The 21,124-nt window shown below is 38.8% G+C and overlaps 1 protein-coding gene across 1 annotated transcript in view; it reads right to left on the reverse strand.

Annotated features, from left to right (window-relative positions):
• Window positions 1-3,697: 3,697 nt before the first annotated feature.
• The window catches only part of NLRP14 (NLR family pyrin domain containing 14), a 34,492-nt gene continuing 17,065 nt past the window's right edge, over window positions 3,698-21,124 (reverse strand). The window contains exons 6-11 of the mRNA XM_052653319.1: window positions 17,699-17,869; window positions 17,117-17,287; window positions 14,628-14,798; window positions 12,420-12,590; window positions 4,545-4,715; window positions 3,698-3,833 (exon numbers count right to left, since the gene is read on the reverse strand). Of these exons, the coding sequence (XP_052509279.1) occupies window positions 3,698-3,833; window positions 4,545-4,715; window positions 12,420-12,590; window positions 14,628-14,798; window positions 17,117-17,287; window positions 17,699-17,869 (991 nt within the window). The remainder of the gene's footprint in view (window positions 3,834-4,544; window positions 4,716-12,419; window positions 12,591-14,627; window positions 14,799-17,116; window positions 17,288-17,698; window positions 17,870-21,124) is intronic.

Genomic DNA, 21,124 nt, shown 5'->3' on the forward strand with positions numbered 1-21,124 from the left:
TTAAAACTGCAAACCATTCCTAACATAGAGCTCTATTTAGAATGAGGGAAGTGGTTTTCCTGATGCACAAAATTTAAGGAGATGCCAAAAAGCCCCTCAGGAATGAAGATAAACAATATTTTAGTGGAATATTTTTAAAAATAAAAATTAGTGCAAAAAATCCATGATAACCAAATATTAAAAATTTAAATAAAGATGGTGTTTGACCTGGAACTTGCACAACCAGAAGAATAAGTGCCTTAGTTGCCTCATCCTGATCCTGGCTCATGGGTTACCTGATAGCAGTGATACCAGGCATATGTGCAAAATGTAAATAGCATTGCTTCTAGTATACTGTTCAGTTCAGTTCAGTTGCTCAGTCGTGTCCGACTCTTTGCGACCCCGTGAATTGCAGCACGCCAGCCCTCCCTGTCCATCACCAACTCCCGGAGTTCAGACTCACGTCCATCGAGTCAGTGATGCCACCCAGCCATCTCATCCTCTGTCGTCCCCTTTTCTTCCTGCCCCCAATCCCTCCCAGCATCAGAATCTTTTCCAATGAGTCAACTCTTTGCATGAGGTGGCCAAAGTATTGGAGTTTCAGCTTCAGCATCAGTCCTTCCAATGAATACCCTGGACTGATCTTCTTTAGGATGGACTGGTTGGATCTCCTTGCAGTCCAAGGGACTCTCCAGTCTTCTTCAACACCACAGTTCAAAAGCATCAATTCTTCGGCACTCAGTTTTCTTCACAGTCCAATCACATCCATTCATGACTACTGGAAAAACCATAGCCTTGACTAGACAGACCTTTGTTGGCAATGTAATGTCTCCGCTTTTGAATATGCTAGCTAGGTTGGTCATAACTTTCCTTCCAAGGAGTAACCATCTTTTAATTTCATGGCTGCAATCACCATCTGCAGTGTAAACAGTCTTTATGTTATGGAAGTACCTGACCAAAAAGACTGCTGCTGCTAAGTAGCTTCTCATGTCCAACTCTGTGCGACCCCATAGACGGCAGCCCACCAGGCTTCCCTGTCCCTGGGATTCTCTAGGCAAGAACACTGGAGTGGGTTGCCATTTCCTTCTCCAGTGCATGAAAGTAAAAAGTGAAAGTGAAATCGCTCAGTCATGTCTGACTCTTAGCAACCCCATGGACTGCAGCCTACCAGGCTCCTCCGTTCATGGATTTTCCAGGCAAGAGTACTGGAGTGGGGTGCCATTGCCTCCTCTGACCAAAAAGACTAAATTTTATTAAATTCCCTTTCAATATATATTAAGATGATTATTTGGTCTTTTTCCATCAGTCAACTAATGTCATAAATTATAAAATTACTTCTAGTACTTGTCCTCTTGTACTTCTGTTACAAATCACAATAGTCATGGTATATTTTAATTGTTGGAAATAATTTTCAAATATATTTTGTCTTTGAGTATATATTCATAAGTGACAATTATAAATTTCTCGGTAGTGTTATCTTTGTAAGTTCTATTATCAAAGTTTTTCTAACTTTATAAAATGAAATGGGAAAGTTTTCTTCCTCTGTAATACTCTGAAATTTAGTTAAAAGACAAAAGAATTTTCCTTTATCTGAAAGTTTGGTAGACATCACCTTGATTACAAGCAGTTTTCGGGAATTCCATTGTCCAGTGGTTAGAACTGGGCACTTTCACTACCATGGGCCAGGGTTCAGTCCCTGGCCAGGGAACTAAGATCTCACAGGTTGCACAGTGCAACCAAAAAAGAAAAAAGCAGCAGCATTTATTAGTCCTTAGTTGGAGCTTTATTTGGCCCTGGAGAATGGGCCAGGATTATGTTAAAGCCCCTTATTTCCCCTTTCTCTCCATTCCTGCTGCTATGGCTCTCTTTACAGCGTTACCATCTGTGGCACATTTTATTGAATGGAATGAAATGGTGCATTTATTGAATGGCACATTTCATTGAATGGCACAGGATTGTTGTTTATGAAGGATAAGATGCTGCTCTATGAAAGGAATGCCACTTCTTCGATGTATGCTTTATTTTCTATGGACTTCCCTGGTGGCTCAGAGATTAAAGCGTCTGCCCGCAATGCGGGAGACTTGGGTTCGATCCCTGGGTCGGGAAGATTCCCTGGAGAAGGAAATGGCAACCCACTCCAGTATTCTTGCCTGTAGAATCCCATGGACCGAGGAGCCTGGTGGGCTATAGTCCACGGGTCCGCAAAGAGTCAGACATGAGAGGCTAGCTTTCTCTAGCCAGGACAACTGTCACTGGGAGTTAACCTCATACTGACCCTTCTCTAGGTATCATCTCTGCCAAATGTCACCTGTTATCACTGTTCTGTGTGCATATATCAGCTCCGGGAACATTACTTGTAAATTCTCACCCAATTGCCTTCTGCCCCCATCTACCTGCCATGGTTCACTCTTGTCTCCAGCCTTGCTATGCTGACTTGGGAGCTATTATACCAGCAAAGAGACAGACAGGGAGAAAAAGGATAAGAGTTTGTGGTAGACTACAGAAGGCCACAAATTCTCTAACACTATTCCCATCAACCAGTGACTGCCCTTGAATCTAGACTGGCTTGGACTGTTTAGATCAATGGAGTAAGACAGAATTGGCTTTATGCCAGTTCTGGGCCTACCTTTTAAGAGAACTGGCAACTTCCCCTTGACTTCGTCAAAGCCCGAACCTCCATTCATTACTCCATCCCTGCTAGAAAGGCCCTAAGACTGGAGGGAAGAGCGGCCCAGCCTAACCCAGCCTGCCAGCCTGCCATCCTCTGCAAGGCACCAGGCATGTGACCGAAGTCCTCTCTTTAGTCTTATAGAGCAGAGCAATATGACTGTCAATTAAATATCACCACAAGACTCCAGGTGATGTCATGTGGAGCATAAGAAGTGCTTAACTGAGCCCTTTCTCGATTCTAATTCATCCAGTCATGAGATATAACAAAGTGGTTATTGTTTTAACCCACTATGTTTTTGGATGGTTTGTTATTTGGCAATAAATTGCATGACAAGACATTCTCCCACTGAAAATTTCAGTATACCATGTTTCTGCCAAAGGAAGGAATCTGCTTTTAGCTCTAGAAACTCCTATAATCTTTATATCTTCATTTATCTTCACAGTGAAAAGGCAACTCCCATTTCTATTGAGACTTGTGATTCTTAAAGAGTAATGTACCAAAGAATTGCCTGGGAAGTTATTAAACATGCCAGTGTCTGGGAACCTCACCCAGTAATCTATTTCAATAAATCTGGTATGGAGCTCAAAAATCTGCATTTTAAGAAAACACTAAGTGGTTTTGCCCCGACTGGTCCCAAGAACACACAGCAGAGCATTCAGTAAAATGTGCCACAGATGGTGAGGCTGTGAAGAGAGGCATGGCAGCAGGAAGGGAGGGAAAGGGAAATAGGGGACTTTAACATAATCCTCCCTGGCCCATTCTCCAGTCTCATTTCCAGGCTTCTTACATCTGAATCCTTAAACTTTGTATTCAACTCAAACCATGTTATATTTTCCACAGAGCTTTATGTTTTCCATTTTATTATAGCCTCTTAACTCCCATGTGAAGTAGAACAGACATTTTACAGAGAAGTGACTAACCCATATCTGACAGACATCACATGCTATATGTCTGGGCACAGAGTACCTAAAGCTAAGAGCCTCCCACCCCACCTTGTCACTCTGAGGCCTTAATTTTACTTCGTTGAAGGACATCAGGTTCTTCAAATCAGAAACACCGCCACCAGGAACCATCTTCTTCCTCATGGTCATTACAGTCCTGCTTAACAGCTAGGCGTAGATTGCTACTCCCCACAGCTTCCAGCAGCTTCTGGGTTTCTTCATCAAGTGCCTCTTTGCACAACCTGAGAAGACAAGGGAACACCTCTTCTTGCCACAAAAACACCTCTCAATTCTCCCATAGCCCTTCACTTTCTCTGGGGAATTTATTTCAAGGAAAGAAAAAAACCTGTTAATAGACAGAGAATATTAACATGGCTGGGCAGCAGGTAAGGAGAAAGAGATACACTGAGAGACATAGCAGTTGAAGGAAAATAGAGTACAAAAGATAAATGGAAAACAGATTAAGATTTTTAAAGGATCCATCAAGAGACTTTTCCTATTCAAGCAAAATAGCTCTATTCATGATTATGAAAACAGCCAACACATACACTGTTTATTACGTGCTAGTCACTGTTCTAAACACTGCCTGTATGGACTCAGGTGATCCATGCTCACAGTAAACCTCTAAGTAAATATTGTCATTTCATCAATTTTACAGACAAAGGAAACCAAAACACAGAGAATGTGCGGACTAGTACAAGTTCAAATATCTAGTAAGTGGCAGGGCCAGAGTTCAAACTCAGAGAGTCAGGCTCTAGAGTTCTCAGCTCTTAACTACTATGCTACATTGCACCTTTTGAAATTCACTCTTCTATGTGAGAAAAACAAATAAGGGCCTGGAAAATACCCAATGATTCACAATCAGGTTGATGCTGAGGCTTGCCATTAATGAATGGCTCCCCAAATGCCTCATTCCAGGAAACTTCTTCCCTGAGAAGCCAATGAAGACTTACCCTAGAACCTGTAGTTTACATTCAGTAGACCTCAAGACTTCACTTAACTTCATAATTTCTTCACGCTCTAAGGTATTCAGTGTCAGGCTTATTTTTATCAGGCCTTGGTTGCTGCTAAGAGTAGAAGAGAGATCCTGACAACAGAGAGAAGTCAAACCACAGTGCTCCAACCTGCAGGGAAGAGAGACTAAAGATAAATGAACTTTATCTCATGATAGAGAGCATGCACACAAGCAATCTGTGATCTGGGAGTGTAGGGTAACTCCAGAAGCTCAAAAAATGAGCACAAATAGGGTAAAATCAAGGTATATAATATCATTATTTCTAGATGTTTGGGGGTTGAATAGATCCCTTCCTTAATCATGAATTACAGGTTCATAATTATGGTCCAGGAATAAATAAAATGTGGAAGCACACCAAGGAAAACTGAAGCAACTGAATCCTTAGAATTAAAAACACAGCAACATAAGTAGATTTTAGAAATATGATATTGAGTATTAAAAGTCCAAGTATACAACACAGGGAAACAAACTAAATGTCCATGGACAGAGGAATGAATAAAGAAGATGTGGCACATGTATACAATGGAATATTGTTCAGCCATAACAGGAATGAAATAATGCCATTTGCAACAATACGGATGGACCTAGAGATTATCATACTGTGGAGTCAGATAAACACCATATGATATCACTTATAAATGGAATCTAAAATATGATACAAATGAACTTATCTATAAAACAGACTCCGGACATAGAGAACAATCTTGTGGTTGCCAAGGAGGAGTGGAGGTGAGGAAGGGTTGGATTTGGAATTTGGGACTAGCAGATGCAAACTATTATATATAGAATGGACAAACAAGGACCTACTGTATAGCACAGAAAACTATATATTCAATATCCTGTGATAAACCACAATGAAAAAGAATTTTTTTAATATTTTTTAAAATGTCATATGTTAAAGAAATTATGGAGAGTGGGTAAGGTAAATAAATGGCACCATGCCAGTTATGCAAAAAAAATGTATACACCTAAAAACACCAGAGAAGCCCCCAAAGCAACATTACATCTTCTATAAGGTAATACAATTCTATGGCATATTTCAAAAAAACGAGGCAAACTGCCTATAAATGGAAAGGAGACATAGTTAATGGAGATAAATTAACCAACTAATCAACCAACCAGGGCCCATGCATAAAACAAGGATAACAAAATACCACGAACTGGATCAATGGAACAGAATAGAGAACCCAGAAATAAGTCCACACACCTAGAGTCAATTAATCTTCAACAGAGGAGGCAAAAATATAAAATAGGGGAAAAAAAAGGGTCTCGTCAGCAAGTGATGCTGGGAGGTTGGACAGCTGCATGTAAATCAATGAGATCAGAACATGCCCTCACACTATACTCAAAGATAAACTTCAAATGGCTTAAATATAAGACAAGACACCATAAAATTCCTAGAAGAGATCACAGGCAAGATATTCTTTGACATAAATTGTACCAATGTTTTTTTGGTCAACCTCTTCAGTCAATAGAAATAAAAATAAACAAATTGAACTTAATCAAACTTACAAGGTCTTAACAGCAAAGGAAACTATAGATAGATAGATAGATAGATAGGTATGTATGTATATGTGTATATATATATGTATGTACATATATAAAGACAAGCTACAGAATGGGAGAATATATTTGCAAATGATGTGACCAACAAGGACTTAATTTCCAAAATATACGGATGCTCATACAACTCAACAACAACAAGACAACCCAATCAAAAAATGGCAGAAGACCCAAATGGACGTTTCTCCAAAGACATACAGATGGCCAATAGGCACCTGAAAAGATACTCAACATGGCTAATTGTTAGGGAAATGCAAATCAAAACTACAATGAGGTACCACCTGACAACAGAAGAATGGCCATCATTTAAAACTCTACAAATAATAGATGCTGGAGAGAGTGTGAAGAAAAGAGAACCCTCTTACATTGTTGGTGGGAATGTAAATTGGTACAGCCACTATGGAAAAGAGTAGAGAAGTTCCTCAGAAAACTAAAAATAGAATTACCATATGATCCAGTAATCCTGTTCCCATGCATATATACAGAGAAAATTATAATTTGAAAAGATACATGCACCCCTATATTCATAATAGCGTTTTTTACAATAGTCAAGACATGGACGTAACCTAGATGTCCATCAACAGATGAATGGATAAAGAATAGGGGGTGGGGTAACAGTCCCAATAATTATGATACAAGGTACATAAATATCACACAAAACAAACCTTATGGTAAAAGCATATAAGACATAAGACATAAAAGCATTATAAGAATAAAAGCATTAAGAGACATAAAACACTATCAAGAATTCATCAGGAAATAATCATTCTAAATTTGTGGTCACTAATAGAAGTCACAAATATAGAAAATAAAAACTAACAGAACTACAAAGTGAAATACACAGATCTGTAACTATAGCAGAGATTTTAACATATTTTTCACAATAATAGAATTATCTGGAAAAAATCATTAAAAATACCAGATGATTTAAACAACAGAACTAACAATCTTAACTGATACAAAATACTGCAACCCACAACTCTTCATAATCTTTCCAAGTGCACTATGGAACACACATTAAAAGCTGACTATATAAGGGCCATGAAACAAGTGTCAACAACTTTTTAAACATTGAAATCATATACAGTATATTCTCAGACTACAGTGCCAGAGGTTAAATATAAGAAGATAATAAGAAACCCTTATGTTTGAAAATGAAGTAGTACACTTTAGAATAATCCATATGTTGAAGGAAAAAATCATGTTAAATATTTTAAACTCAAAGTAACAAAAATAACACATATAATATCAAAATTTGTAGGATGAACTTAATGACTTAATGAAGTCTATTGGAAAAGAAGGAAATATTTATGAGATAAACATCCAACTCAAGAATTTAGGAAAAATAATGGCAAAATTAACTCAACAAAAATAGAGAAATATAGTAATTAATGAAACATGGCTATCTAAACACTAGATATGACTTAGAAATTAAGCAGATAACAGACACTTGACAGTAAGTTTTAAGTTTCAGATGAAATGGCTAACATCACTTGCCAGAAGTTCACCAGAAATTTCTGCCAAGTTCAAGGAAGAAATAATTCCAGTTCTACACAGTCTTATGCTAAAATCACACTTGATTGGCTAGAATTTTAAAAATTAAGTCTGACAAAATTGTCAAGAATAGAGTAACAAGAACTCTTACACACTGCCAGTGGTAGCATAATGGGTGTGATCCTTGGAGATATTCCCGATAATAATTCCACTCCTAATTATACTGTAGATAAATGTGTACACACCTGTCTTACAATCCATGTATTAAAATGGGCTTCCCAGGTGGTGCTAGTGGTAAAGAAAGTGAAACTGAAAGTTGCTCAGTCATGTCTGACTCTTTGCTACCCCATGGACTGTAGCCCACCAGGGTCCTCTGTCCATGGAATTCTCCAGGCCAGAATACTGGAGTGGGTAGCTTTTGAACGCCTCTGGCAATGCAGGAGACCCAAGTTAGATCCCTAGGTCAGGAAGATCCTGTGGAGAAGGAAATGGCAACCCATTCCAGTATTCTTGCCTGGAGAATCCCATGGACAGAGGACCCTGGTGGGCTACAGTCCATGGGGTCGCAAAGAGTCAGACATTATTTACTGGAGATAAATGTGTAAACACCTGTCTTACAATTCATGTTTTAAAATACTCATAGCAGCACTAATCATTAAAGAAAACAATCCACCAGCTAAATAGACTGAGCAACTAAGCCCAGCACAGCACAGAAGAAACCTATAATAAACACAAACCTCAATTAAATAGAGTTGGGAGACCAGAAGGGGGAGCTCTCACACCCTGCAAAGATAGCGTAGCCCAACAAGGACTTCTTTCCTGGCAAGGACTCAGCCAGGGAAAAGCCAGACTCTTGGTTTGCTATAGCCCCTCCAGCTTCATTTTCCTCTCTGTAAACACGTTCTCCTTTCCTTGCCATGTAGAGACTTGCACATGGCTCATCATGGTTGCAGACCCCAAATTACAATTCTCTGCGGATCCTGAATAAATCCATTTTTGCCAGAGAAATATCTGGCAGTGTTTCAGGTTAGCAATAGTTGGTAGTATGGTCATTCATTGGAATCTTTCATAGCAATAAAAATGAGTAAAAACAGCCACATGAAACAACTAGAGGACTCTTACAATCATAACATTAAGCAAAAAACATAAAAGAATACATAAAGTATGATTTCCCTGTATAGAAAGTTCAAAATCAAGCAAAATTCAAATATATTGTTTATGATTACATATATTATATAAATCTATAGCGGAGAACACAAATTACTGCTATAAAAGTCAAGATAATGTTTACTTCTTGAATAGGAGAGAAGTTGTGATTTGGGAGGGATAACTGAGGGGAGTTTAGTTTACTGGGAAAATTCAATATCTGAACCTGACCATGATTGTTACATATTTCCTTTTTAAAAAACATTAGTTTTATTTACTTTTCTGTATATTTTATTTTATAAATAAAATGTTTAAAATATGATTTGGCAGAGCTTAAAAGTAACAGAAGAAAAAAATTATAGAATGAAGGCCACATTAAAAGAAGTCACAACTGCTAAAAATACACTTAGGAATATGTAGCATGAGTTAGAAAGATCCAGCAAAAGAAGAGTGAGTTTTAAAAGATTAAAGAATATAGATAAAAAATTATCCATAATTACAGAAAAACGAAAGAGATCCAACATAAGCATAATTAGTTATTCTGAAAAAAAATTAAGTCAAATAGATAAGCAGAAACTAAAGATATGAAAGCCTACCCCCACAAAAAAAAGCACAATCTACATACTTAAATGGCACACCATTTCCCCAGAAAAGTATTATTAAAGAAAATTCAACAAAGGCTAAAGGAAAAATTTGGAGGATATATAGTCCCCCTCCTCCATTTTTTTAGAACAGTAAGGATATTAAAGGGGAAGAACCAACTGATTTCAGACTTTTCTACAACCAAATTCAATGCTAGCAGGCAGTGGACTCTTCAGAACTCTTAAGAGGATAACCAAAATATTATGAAGACAACCAAATGTGTTCATTCAGGTTCATCGAAAACTAACATATTTTCAGATATGCAAAAAAATAATATATATCTCTGGACTGCCCCTCAAAATTAAATAAGAAATATTACTGACTCTACACCCCTCACTAACTCCTGGTCTACATTCCTTAGAGGGGCAGTTTAGTCACCAATTGTGACTATCCCCTGAAAAGCTCATCTCTCTTTGGCTACCTCCTGGGTAATGATTAGGATGAAAGGGACGGCAGCTTCTATAAAAAACTATTTTGAAGTTTCAGGATTGTATTCGGGTCATTCTTGGGCATGATGCTTTTCTCTCCCTAAAAGCAACTCCAGGTGACCCTGACTGGTACACCCTCCAGGTGGCAGGTCAGCCAAAAAAGGACTTTGGAATTCAAACTTAATTCAGATCAGATACCTGGATTCTCTTTTGGACTGACATAGCTCGTGAAAATAACAATCGTTTGGTTGAGTACAATGCTGGACAACTCCCCAACAAGCCAAGATGTGGGATACAACGGGTTTCTATAAATACTGTAAAATTGCTTTTGTCCCTCTCCTGCCTTATCCCTCTGGACTGTAGGCCTGGTGCTGGTGGGGGATGACTAGAGAAAAAGTGAAGTTATAGACACTGGGATGGGACACACCTAGTTCCTGACTGGGAGGAAGGCTAACAGCACTAATACCTGGAGAAAGAACACCTTAGAACCTGAGAGGTTCAGGGAGTGGGAAGAACCACCATGGTTCTCCTTGTCACCCTGGATCCAACACTGCCACCTGACAAATAATTACGTGGTTTGCTTGAGTCAAGCAGCAGCTGGCACCTGGACCCACTGCCCAGTTGTCATGCCTGTCTACATGCTATGAAAACAGAAAATCTCACATGGACATGGCAGGTCCTCAACTATTCTGTTATGCCTGTGGCTGTCAAAGGCAGACCCCAAATGTAAGATCCCTTTCACAGGGCAACTGGTATGAACTTGTTTCAATCTGTGGATGCAAATTCACTAAGATTCTCTTAATGCTGGAACAGCCTGGATTATGCCACATATGGCAAACAAAGCAGCTGTAACTCCTCAGCGGCACTGCCTGCCCGATACAACCAAAGCAAGGTAATGGTGACCCAAATCAAATATAACAACAAACCCCACATTGGAGCCACCTGTGCACCTTCAGGTTATATGTTTGCATGTGGGAAAGTGTAGACCACTGAATGGCTCTTTAATGATGAAAGCATTGCTTCTGGCCCATCTTTTGCCTCCTTTCCTTATTGCTAATGAGACCAGGAGCAGCAGGTCATTCTAAATTCCCTTTCTTGAATTATAATCAAAAATTGGACACATTGTTCCTTTTATTGTTACTCAGCTGGCAAAGCCCAGGGCCCTGGGGCATGTTTTAAATCAATACTGCAAATTGGCCTCATCCTGTGCTTGGAGTCCTGTTGATAGTGACCTTAATTAAATGGCATAGAGACAAACTGAACAAATTTGGTCCCAGCCTTTGTTGGTCTGACTAATCAGAGTGGCCAGTGGAGTGGCATATCCGTGCGGAAGTTCACCAGAAGCCAAGACTTCTGTAGAAAACTTTTTCTGTTGTGTAGAAAAATTTGTGGAAATTGTTGGGAGACATTCTTCTATGGCTATGTCACCCTCCTACATGTTTTACTGACAAAAATGCAAGGTCCTGACAACACTACCTGATCGTTTCCTGGGATGTGTGTGCAGTGAGCAACCTTGAGGGATAAAGAAATGTCTCCCTCCAGGACAAAGGGCAGGCTTGCTCACTGCTTACTATGAAATGATGGGTCCCCCAAACTCAACGTTCCTCTCCTGGAATGCAACAACTGCCTGTGCAGGCATCCATCTGAGTCCTACACATCGACCCTGTGGGATCTGCGACACAAGGGAAACTGCCAGCAAACATGCCCAATGCTTATGTGGCTATCCTCTGAGTAATCAAGTCCTCTGTCTCTGATAGGACCCCACTCTCCTGGCAGGATGCATTAAACAGTAACTGGCTAAAACAGGCAGAATAAAATTAAAAGTCAGACCCAAAAGTAATATCATAATTATTGTGAAATATATATGTATATATAATTTATATGTATTTGTATGTGTGTGTGTGTGTGTGTGTATTTGTAAATTGTCAATGGAAACATAGAAAAAGCAACACTTTCTTAGAAGAGCCAGGAAGATATATCAGTGTCTAGGCTTTCCACATGTAGAGCAAATTTCTTGACCCAGAGGTCAATAATTTATGCTGTGTAAGTAAAAATGTACTAGCCAATACGAATCCGTTCAAGATTTAGAGAAAATAAAAATTTAAACATTATTCAACATAAAAAGTACTCAGAACATAGGATTAGATTTTGCTAGATTACAAGCTCCTTGAGACCACAGACAGCATTTTTACAGGTAGAAAATGATTAGTAAAACCTTTGATTTACTAAGAAAAATTAATTCAAGGACAGATGGAATATCTGAAGGATAATAGAACATAGAAGACCTAAATTAAGCACTATTTACTTAATATATACCATGTCCAAAGCACTAAGGGGGACACAAAGTAATGTGAAGTGCGGCTTCTATGCTAAGAACATGTAATACAACGATTTATATATATGAAATTCAGATTTTCATTTTTGAGAATAATTTACCTTCTAGCCCCATTAATTTTTCACCCATTCTGCATATACTAAATTTCTTCTAGGTATACAAGCCATCAGATAGGTATCATTTTCCTAAGGAAAACCGAACTCACCCAAGCCTCTGAATATTGCAGTTTGGATGTCTCAAAGCCTCAAACAGAAATTTCACTCCATCATCCTGCAAGTCATTGTTCCCGAGGTCCAGGCTCTGCAAGTTTGGGTTGTTCAAAATAGCAGAAGCCAGATCCAGGCAACATGCACTAGTGAGAACACAGCCCATCAATCTGTGAGAAATAAAAAAGAGAAGTGAGATTTTCAGTTGTGAGGCTTTATTAGTTTATTCCTGGAAGGAACGCCCAGGTGAGCCTTTTTTTCCCTAAGCCTTTTCTATCTATAACCTAGGATGCACACAGGAAGGTCTAATGTTAAGCCACTAAAAACAGATGGGATTGCTTAATAAGCAAGAAAAAACCAACAGGTAAAACTGCTTTCTCCCACAAATAGGTTGTTTTCTAGTAAGCTTCCCAAGTCAAGGGTATAAACACTTATTTCTACCTCTGCCAAAAAAAAAAAGGATCGGATATAATTTTCCTGAGGAATCCACAGATCTCTATGCCTTCGGTTCCTAATATATTTTTGAAATTAAACTGCAGTTAAGGAATCTAAAAGTACTGTTTCCAAAGAAGAAAGAAGCAAGCTACATACAAAAAGGTATTTCCTTCAAGTCCTTTGTAGGACATTCAAGAGCATTCACGATCTGGCCTTTCTTTCTCTTTCCGTATTTTGTCCCCACCCTATTTTCCAACCATACACACCCATTTACCCTACCCCAAATATATCACATCTACCTGCATTCCCCATCTTTTCTCTCTGCCTAGAGTATCTGCACATAACAAAATCCTCTTTATCTTTCAAGCCTAAATTAAATAAGTTTCCTCTGTTTCATTCCTTGCTCCTTGGGACTTTTGCCACATCCTTATAACAGCATATGGAATCTATTATAATTGGCTTTATATTTATTTCCCTGCTGTCAGCACTTTGTAAGTTACCTTAGGACAAGTGCATAACCTTAGAGATACCCGTTAGTTCCCTGAGCATTTAGTTCATATCTGATGTAAAGATTGCTTGAGAGAATAGGCATGCCTGCAGAGGCTTTGAAAGTGGCTAAGAAGGCACAAATTTGTCTATGTGTTTACAGCAATGCTTAGGAGAAAAATGCAGGCTAAGCAAACAACTTGTGTGCATAGGCCACATAGAAATTATATCTCTGTAGCTGAAATGAAGGCACTGGATTTAATGATAAACTCCATGAAGTAAATTTCTGTCTTCCAGGTGAATAATAATAAAAGAAACCAGAAAATCACATCGTAACCCATATCATATACATTTTCTCAGAGGAAGTACAGGTACTTATTGAATCCAAGAGTTCAATCACCTCAGGGTTTATAGAAATGACAATCAACTATTAAACTCATTTGAAAATTTGGTTATCATAAGTCAATCCAATCTGGCCAAACACTTCTAGGTATCCCATCGATCTTCAGTTTCTAGGAAAACAGTGTTGGGCTTAGACCCTTAATGACTCACCCAGGCTATTAGTCGCATGGGAGGCCCTAGTGGGAAAGTGAGATTTCTAAGTGACATCTCTTATCTTGCTTCACTTGAGCCACAATATTTACCTAATGAAATACTATGTACTATGTAGCCATTAAAATAAATAATTATATGTAAGTATTTAAATGAAATACTACATTTATCTGAAATACGATCACGTAAAAAGGAAACCTTAAAGTCATGTAATCACAACTATACATACACATATATGCAAATGTTTGTGTACCTACTCCTAGAGTAAGACAGACTAATGGAATTAAAAATGATTGCTGCTTAAGAATGACTGGATTCTTGGATATTCTTAAAAACTTCATTCCCAGTTTCTTTCAAAGTTGACCTAAGTATAAACCCGAGTTTAAGAAAGAAAAACTAGTAAAGCACAATTCAGCTTCCTGGATTTAGGTAGAAGACACACAACAGACTCCCTGAAGCACAACCGAGGCAAAAATGAAATGGCTACATACAGTTCAACCTGAGGTCTCTGACCCTCCTTAACCGAGGGAATGAGGGAAGTTGACTGTAATTACTGTAGTAATTGTTTAACAAAAATCTGATGAATAGACTCCTCCAGCTTTTCTCATGCAGAATGAGAGAGAATTAGTGTGTATTCCTCTCTGACAGATACTCTGCTCTCAGAACTCTTTTCCCATCTCCCCTGCCCTCCCAGTACTTAAAGCTACACAAAAATAAGGTCACAGAGCACCTACTCCAGGTCTTGAAGACTGCAACTTGGATGCCGAAAGGCATCACACAGAAGCTTTACTCCATCGTCTTGTAGGCAGTTTGACCCCAGATCCAGATGCTTCAGGCTCTTGTTGTGCAGGAGAGAGGTTGAGAGAGATTCACTGCTGAGTGACGTGAAATGGCAGCGCCTCAGCCTGTGGGTGGACAATGTGAGGAGAGATGGAATCACTGCTCTGCTACTTAGATTTGTACATCTTTGAAGAGGTTTCTAAGCCCCTATCTTCTTGCCAACCCTCCATCTATCTCAGATCAAATACCCTCCTTCCTCATTGCCTCTTTGGCTGTCTCACTTAGGTTTGTGCCAAATTTGGCTTCAAACTGGATTCTTGTTCTTCAGAATTTTTCTTCCTAAAAAGAACATGCTAGCCTCCCTACATTGTACGTAAATATAGTATCCTATTACAGAAGCAGCTCTGTGGAGCAGAGGAGCAAGCCAATGGAGTAGAATGGGCGGAATCATAATTAAATGAGGACTTTCCGTACATATTAAATGCGGCATTTCCAATCAGAACGGAAAAGATACATTATGCCATAAATGATTTAGGGTTAATGTCCTTTATGTAGGGGACATTTAATGTCCCCTAATATGTAGGGCAAGGTAAATTTAAATCTTATGACAAAGTTAATTTGGAATAAGTGTTAAAAATTAAGCCATGGTGGCTCCAATGGTAAAGAATCCGCCTGCAATGTGGAAGACCTGTGTTCGATCCTTGGGTTGGAAAGATCCACCGGAGAAGAGAATGGCTACCCACTCCAGCGTTCTGGCCTGGAGAATTCCATGGACAGAGGAGCCTGGCAGGCTGACTTTCACAAGCCATAATGAATATGAAAAAGATGACAGAAGTGGGCTTTTTTTAAATATATTAAACAATTCTATTAAGTCATGAAGGGGAAGATAATTCAACTTCACGAAAGTTTTAAACTTCTATATTCTAAAAATAACCATAAAGAAAGTTAGAAATACAACAGGTATGTTATTTATAATATATAAAAATAATAGTGATAATGTATATGTGACATTAATAACCATAATAGATATAACAAAAAAAAAATCAGGGGAAAGCTAAGCCTAGTAAGAGGAAATTTCTAGAATAGTAGAAACCAAAAAATTTGAAAAGATGTTCAACACAAATAATTTTTAAAGTTATTTTCAACTAATTAATATTGATAAAGAATCTTGTATAGGTTGGTGCAAAAGTAATTGCGGGTTTTGCATTGTTGAAATTTGCCATTTGATACTGGAATACATTCTTAAATAAATGTGATTATGTTATACATCTTTTTAATGCATCTTTCTTTATGTTTTTTTTGCTAATGACTTATTAATTGCTGGTTATTTTATATTTATTTTAGACTATGGAATTGATGTTAGTCAAAAAGCAAATTCGAGCAATTTTATTATTTAAGTTCAAAATGGATCATAAAGCAATGGAGACAACTCACAACATCAACAACACATTTGGCCCAGGAACTGCTAATGAATGTACAGTGCAGTGGTGGTTCAAGAAGTTTGTGCGAAGGCGACAAGAGCCTTGAAGATGAGGAGCATAGTGGCTGGCAATCATCGAAGCTGATCCTCTTACAACTACATGAGAAGTTGCCCAATGTTGACCATTCTATGGTCATTCAGCATTTGAAGCAAATTGGAAAGGTGAAAAAGCTCAAAAAGTGGGTGCCTTGTGAGCTGACCAAAAATCAAACAAAATCATTGTTTTGAAGTGTTGTCTTCTCTCATCCTATGCAGCAACACAAACTCACATACTTCTCACGTTACCTAACAGCAATGAACAGTACTGTCACATCATAACTCAGCCATACCATGGAATACTGTCTTTGTTTAACGGTAGTGATACATATTTAACTGTTTGGAGCCCAGAATATAGAGTTGGATGGGTGGACTTGAATTCTAAATACATCATTTTCTTGTAAGCATTATGCAAGTTGCATAACCTTTCTAAGCCTCACAATCCTCACCTATTCAGGGAGGCACTTAGAACTCAGGTGACCAATTTGACACCAATGGGTACTTCTCTGCAGGTTAAATTTTGCACAGGGCCCAGCAGAGAGTAGGGTCACAATATATGGCAATTATTAATATCATCACCCTCATCATCTTCATCATCGTAGACAACAGGGAAAAAGCAAGGGACATAATATGTCCAAAATATTTTCCTAGTTTAAATATATTTCAAAATGTTATTACATGGGAATGATGAAAACTAGCAGGCACCAGGACTTCCCTAGTAGTCCAGTGGCTACGACTCTGCACTCCCAACACAGGGAGCCTGGGTTTGATCCCCGGTCAGGGAACTAGATCCCACAAGCTGCAACTAAGAGTTCACACGCTACAATGAGGATCGAAGATCCTGAATGCCACAACTAAGACCCAGCATGGCCAAGTAAATAACAATAAATATATATATATATTTTTTAAAAACTAGTAGACACTTACACTAGGCTCTGTAGAATGCACTGTGGATGTTTCAAGGCCTCGCTCATAAGCTTTACTCCACCATCTCCCAAGATGTTGTCCGCCAAGCATAAGTGTGTCAGCCTTTTGTTGCTGATGAGAACCAAAGACAGATCCTCACAACAAGCTACTGTGAGGCCACAGCTTTCTAAGCTGAAGCAGAAACACAGATGAAGAGGGGTCAGTCAAGTCCCAAAGTGCGTGCTTCTCTCCCCTTTCAGAGGGAAGTTAGCTGGTACTAACAACCTCTACATCTCCACTATAGAAGCAACCTCATCAAACCTACTTAAATCATGAATTCCATTGCAGCCATGGACAAGGTATGGTGAAACAAAATACAAGAGGACAGAGAAGAAGGCTGGAAAAGAATGAAAACAAGACATCTGTCATAAACAAAAGAAATGTCTAAAAGTCAAGTGAAAGGGGGAAGGAGGTAGAAGGAGGAGGTCATCCAAGACTGACAAATGAGCCAAGTAATATCAAGACCCACTCAGTTCATAAGTAAAAAAAGAAAAAAAAAACTGAACAAAATGTCTCTGTAGAAAACAGTACAGAAAGACTCACGACAGTTTCTCCAGGTTACACTTTGGATGCATTAAGCCCTCGCACAACAGCTTCACTCCATCATCCAATAGATTATTAGTTGACAGATTCAGAGACAACAGGCTCTGGCTTCTCACGAGAGCCTTAGAGATATTCAGACAACAAACCGTAGTTAAGTCGCAGGATTCCAAGCTGGAAAACGATACAGAAAAATAGAAACGACCACTCCTCAGAAAAGAATTATAACCCCAACTCACTCAGCCACAGAGTGTGGTTTCCCGGTCTTTGGGACCTGTTCTGAAACTCAGCTTCCCTACACAGAATGAGGGTGATTTATCTAAAGCACAGGGCTCTGACAGACAGGAAGGGGAGGGGAGGAAGCTTACCTCTCCCATCCCTACCTCCCCAATTCCCTACAAAATATGTATGAAAGCATTCAGGAAAGTATTTTCAAATAATAAGTTTTCTTTTTTTTTTAATTTGGGAGGAATTTAACAACAACATGAAGAAGGTAGACAGAAGGATGGCTGTATCCTTGCACACTTTGACTTCTGAAACAGAACTGAGATGGGCATGAAACCAGGGGTGAAAGCTGAACCAACCATAAACTACTGTCAAGATTTCATTTATTCATGGCAGCCAATCTGTGTTTTTCTGAGTAACTTTGTCCTTAACAGTGAAAATAAGAAGTAAATTAGAAATAAAATTAAGTATTTCTTAAAAGAGGAAGGGAAACAACAAGAAAATTAAAGTGCATGTAGAGCACTTATTTTTAGAGACTCGTATTTACACACAATTTGGCTTTAAACGTGGCTGAGAGTAATATCAGCTATTTGTAAGCAGCGTCAGGCAGTAGCATTCCTGGAACTTGGACTTGTTCTACTTATTCCCTTTAATCAGGGACTTATCAACTTGAGTCCCTTGAGAATTGGTTCTCTACATCAAAATCAGGGTACAGAGTCCAGAATTAGTCCTTAGTGGATGACCTGGAACATGACCTAAAGCTGAAAAACCTCAGCTTGTTCTGAAAAGTTGTTATGGACTGAGCTGCCCTCCCCAAATTTGTATGTTCCCTGTCCAGGGGCCTCTAAGGAGGTAGTTAAGGTTAATGAGCTCATAGGAGTAGACTCCCTAATTCAATAGAACTGGTGTCCTCATAAGAGGAGGAAGAGACACCAGGAGTGAGTACATGCCCAGAAAGGCCATGTGAAGACAAAACAAGAAGGCAGCCGTCTATAAGCAAGGGGGAGAGGCCTCACCAGAAACCAGCTCTGCCAGCATTTGATCTCGACCTTCCAGCTTCCAGAACTGTAATGAATTTGTGTTTTCTAAGCTTGCCAGTCTGTGCTATTTTGGGTATGTTATTATGGGATCCTGAGTAGATTAATGCAAAAAGATATTGTATCAGCAGCCAACAAGGCAGTTAGGGAAACAAGGGAAATCTTATAAACTATGTATGGATAGAGCTCTTCCAGACAGAAAAGATAGTCCAATATTATGGGATGAGTGGATAAAATATTAAGGCTAAACAGAAAAAGATACATTATACTAAGGGACAGAAAATAAGCCCAAGTATAAAACACAAAACTAGGAAACAGAAGAAAATGTTTAGAAAGGCTTCTTTTACATTTTAAATGTATAGGACGATGCAGATTCTGTGAAACAATAATAGCACATCAGAAGTGAGAATGCTTCACAGGGGTTCAAGCAACCAAAAAAAACAAAAACGAAGGAAAAACAAAAACAACAGCAAACTGAAATCTGTATTTGACACAATAGAGAAAAATCAACATAAATAAATCTAAGAAATTCCCCTAGAAGGAGAGGATAAAGGATTAAGAGGACAAAAGTAATTCTTAGAAAAGTAAGAATTATATAGGAAGAAAGCTACAGCCATTGACTATCAGTTCAGTTCAGTTCAGTCGTTCAGTCGTGTCCGACTCTTTGCGACCCCATGAATCGCAGCACACCAGGCCTCCCTGTCCATCACCAACTCCCGGAGTCCACTCAGACTCATCTCCATCAAGTCGGTGATGCCATCCATCCATCTCATCCTCTGTTGTCCCCTTTTCTTCCTGCCCCCAATCCCTCCCAGCATCGGGGTCTTTTCCAATGAGTCAGCTCTTTGCATGAAGTGGCCAAAGTATTGGAGTTTCAGCTTCAGCTTCAGTCCTTCCAAAGAACACCCAGGACTGATCTCCTTTAGAATGGACTGGTTGGATCTCCTTGCAGTCCAAGGGACTCTCAAGACTATCAGATGCTCTTAGAAAAGAGACACAGAGACAGCACATGCAAGAGAGTAAGCCCTGAAGTCATTTTTAAAAATTCAAAGAAATCATTTCTGACAGGGAAAAAACAAAGGTTTCCAGCAGTTCAAAAGTTCAGTTCAGTTGCTCAGTCGCTCTGTTGTACTGACTCTTTGCAAACCCCATGGAGGGGTTGCCAGCCTTGCCTGTCCATCACCAACTCCTGGAGCTTGCTCAAACTCATGTCTATTGAGTCAGTGATGCCATCCAACCATCTGGTCCTCTGTCATCCCCTTCACCTCCTGCCTTCAATCTTTCCTAGCATCAGGGTCGAAAGTAACAAAATGTAAAACTAATTTTAAAAAATTCTGAGTACACTAGTGAGAAAGTCTGGGAAGGTGCAGCTAACGTGGCAGATTCTTCTCACACTTCTCTTTAGAAACCTAGATGTTAGAAAGTAAAGTAGCTAAGTCAAAGTGTGCAGAACAGAGTAGAGGCCTGAGACCCAGATATGCTGTCATTCATCTATGAAGGCAATCCAAGGATATAAAGAAAGTCGGCAAATGTATCATTCACACACCCTGCATGGAAACGTTAGTTTAAAATTGTACTAGCCAATGGTGCAATGAATCAAAACTAAGATTTTATACAGTGAGAAAGTTGAGTTTAAGAAAACAAAACCAAAAAACTAGCAGTACACACTGATTAAAAATTAAATTTATAGAATTAAGTCTAAATAATTGCTGCAGTCATGTGTGTTGCCATGATAGAAAGTTTTAGGGTTCAAAAGGTAGACTATCTAGCCCTTGTAACCCTAGATTAAATGAACATACTGGAAATTATATGACAGAGGTATTCTAAATGTATTGCTTTACATGGAGTATTTTAAATGCTGTAATCGTGTTGAATTTGATCAAGCATACATATGAGGGGGAACCCTGAAGAGTAATAACTAATAATTACCAATTAAAAGCAGGCACTATAATTTGCTGGACATGAAACAAAATGTAGCTCATTTATGAATCAAGAAATAGAAGTGGTACTGAAACGTTAAAAAATGCTTTTGACTGGAGATATAAACAGTAGAGTCCCTTTGTTCATAATCTGTTTTGCTCTTATCTTTTCCATATTATAAGTTTGAGTTTCTTAATCCCTTTTCTTTGTGCCAATTAATAGAATTTCAGCTATGGACCTCCTAATG

This window comes from Budorcas taxicolor, chromosome 15 (assembly GCF_023091745.1).
Source record: "Budorcas taxicolor isolate Tak-1 chromosome 15, Takin1.1, whole genome shotgun sequence".
In the NCBI taxonomy this organism is placed as follows: domain Eukaryota; kingdom Metazoa; phylum Chordata; class Mammalia; order Artiodactyla; family Bovidae; genus Budorcas; species Budorcas taxicolor.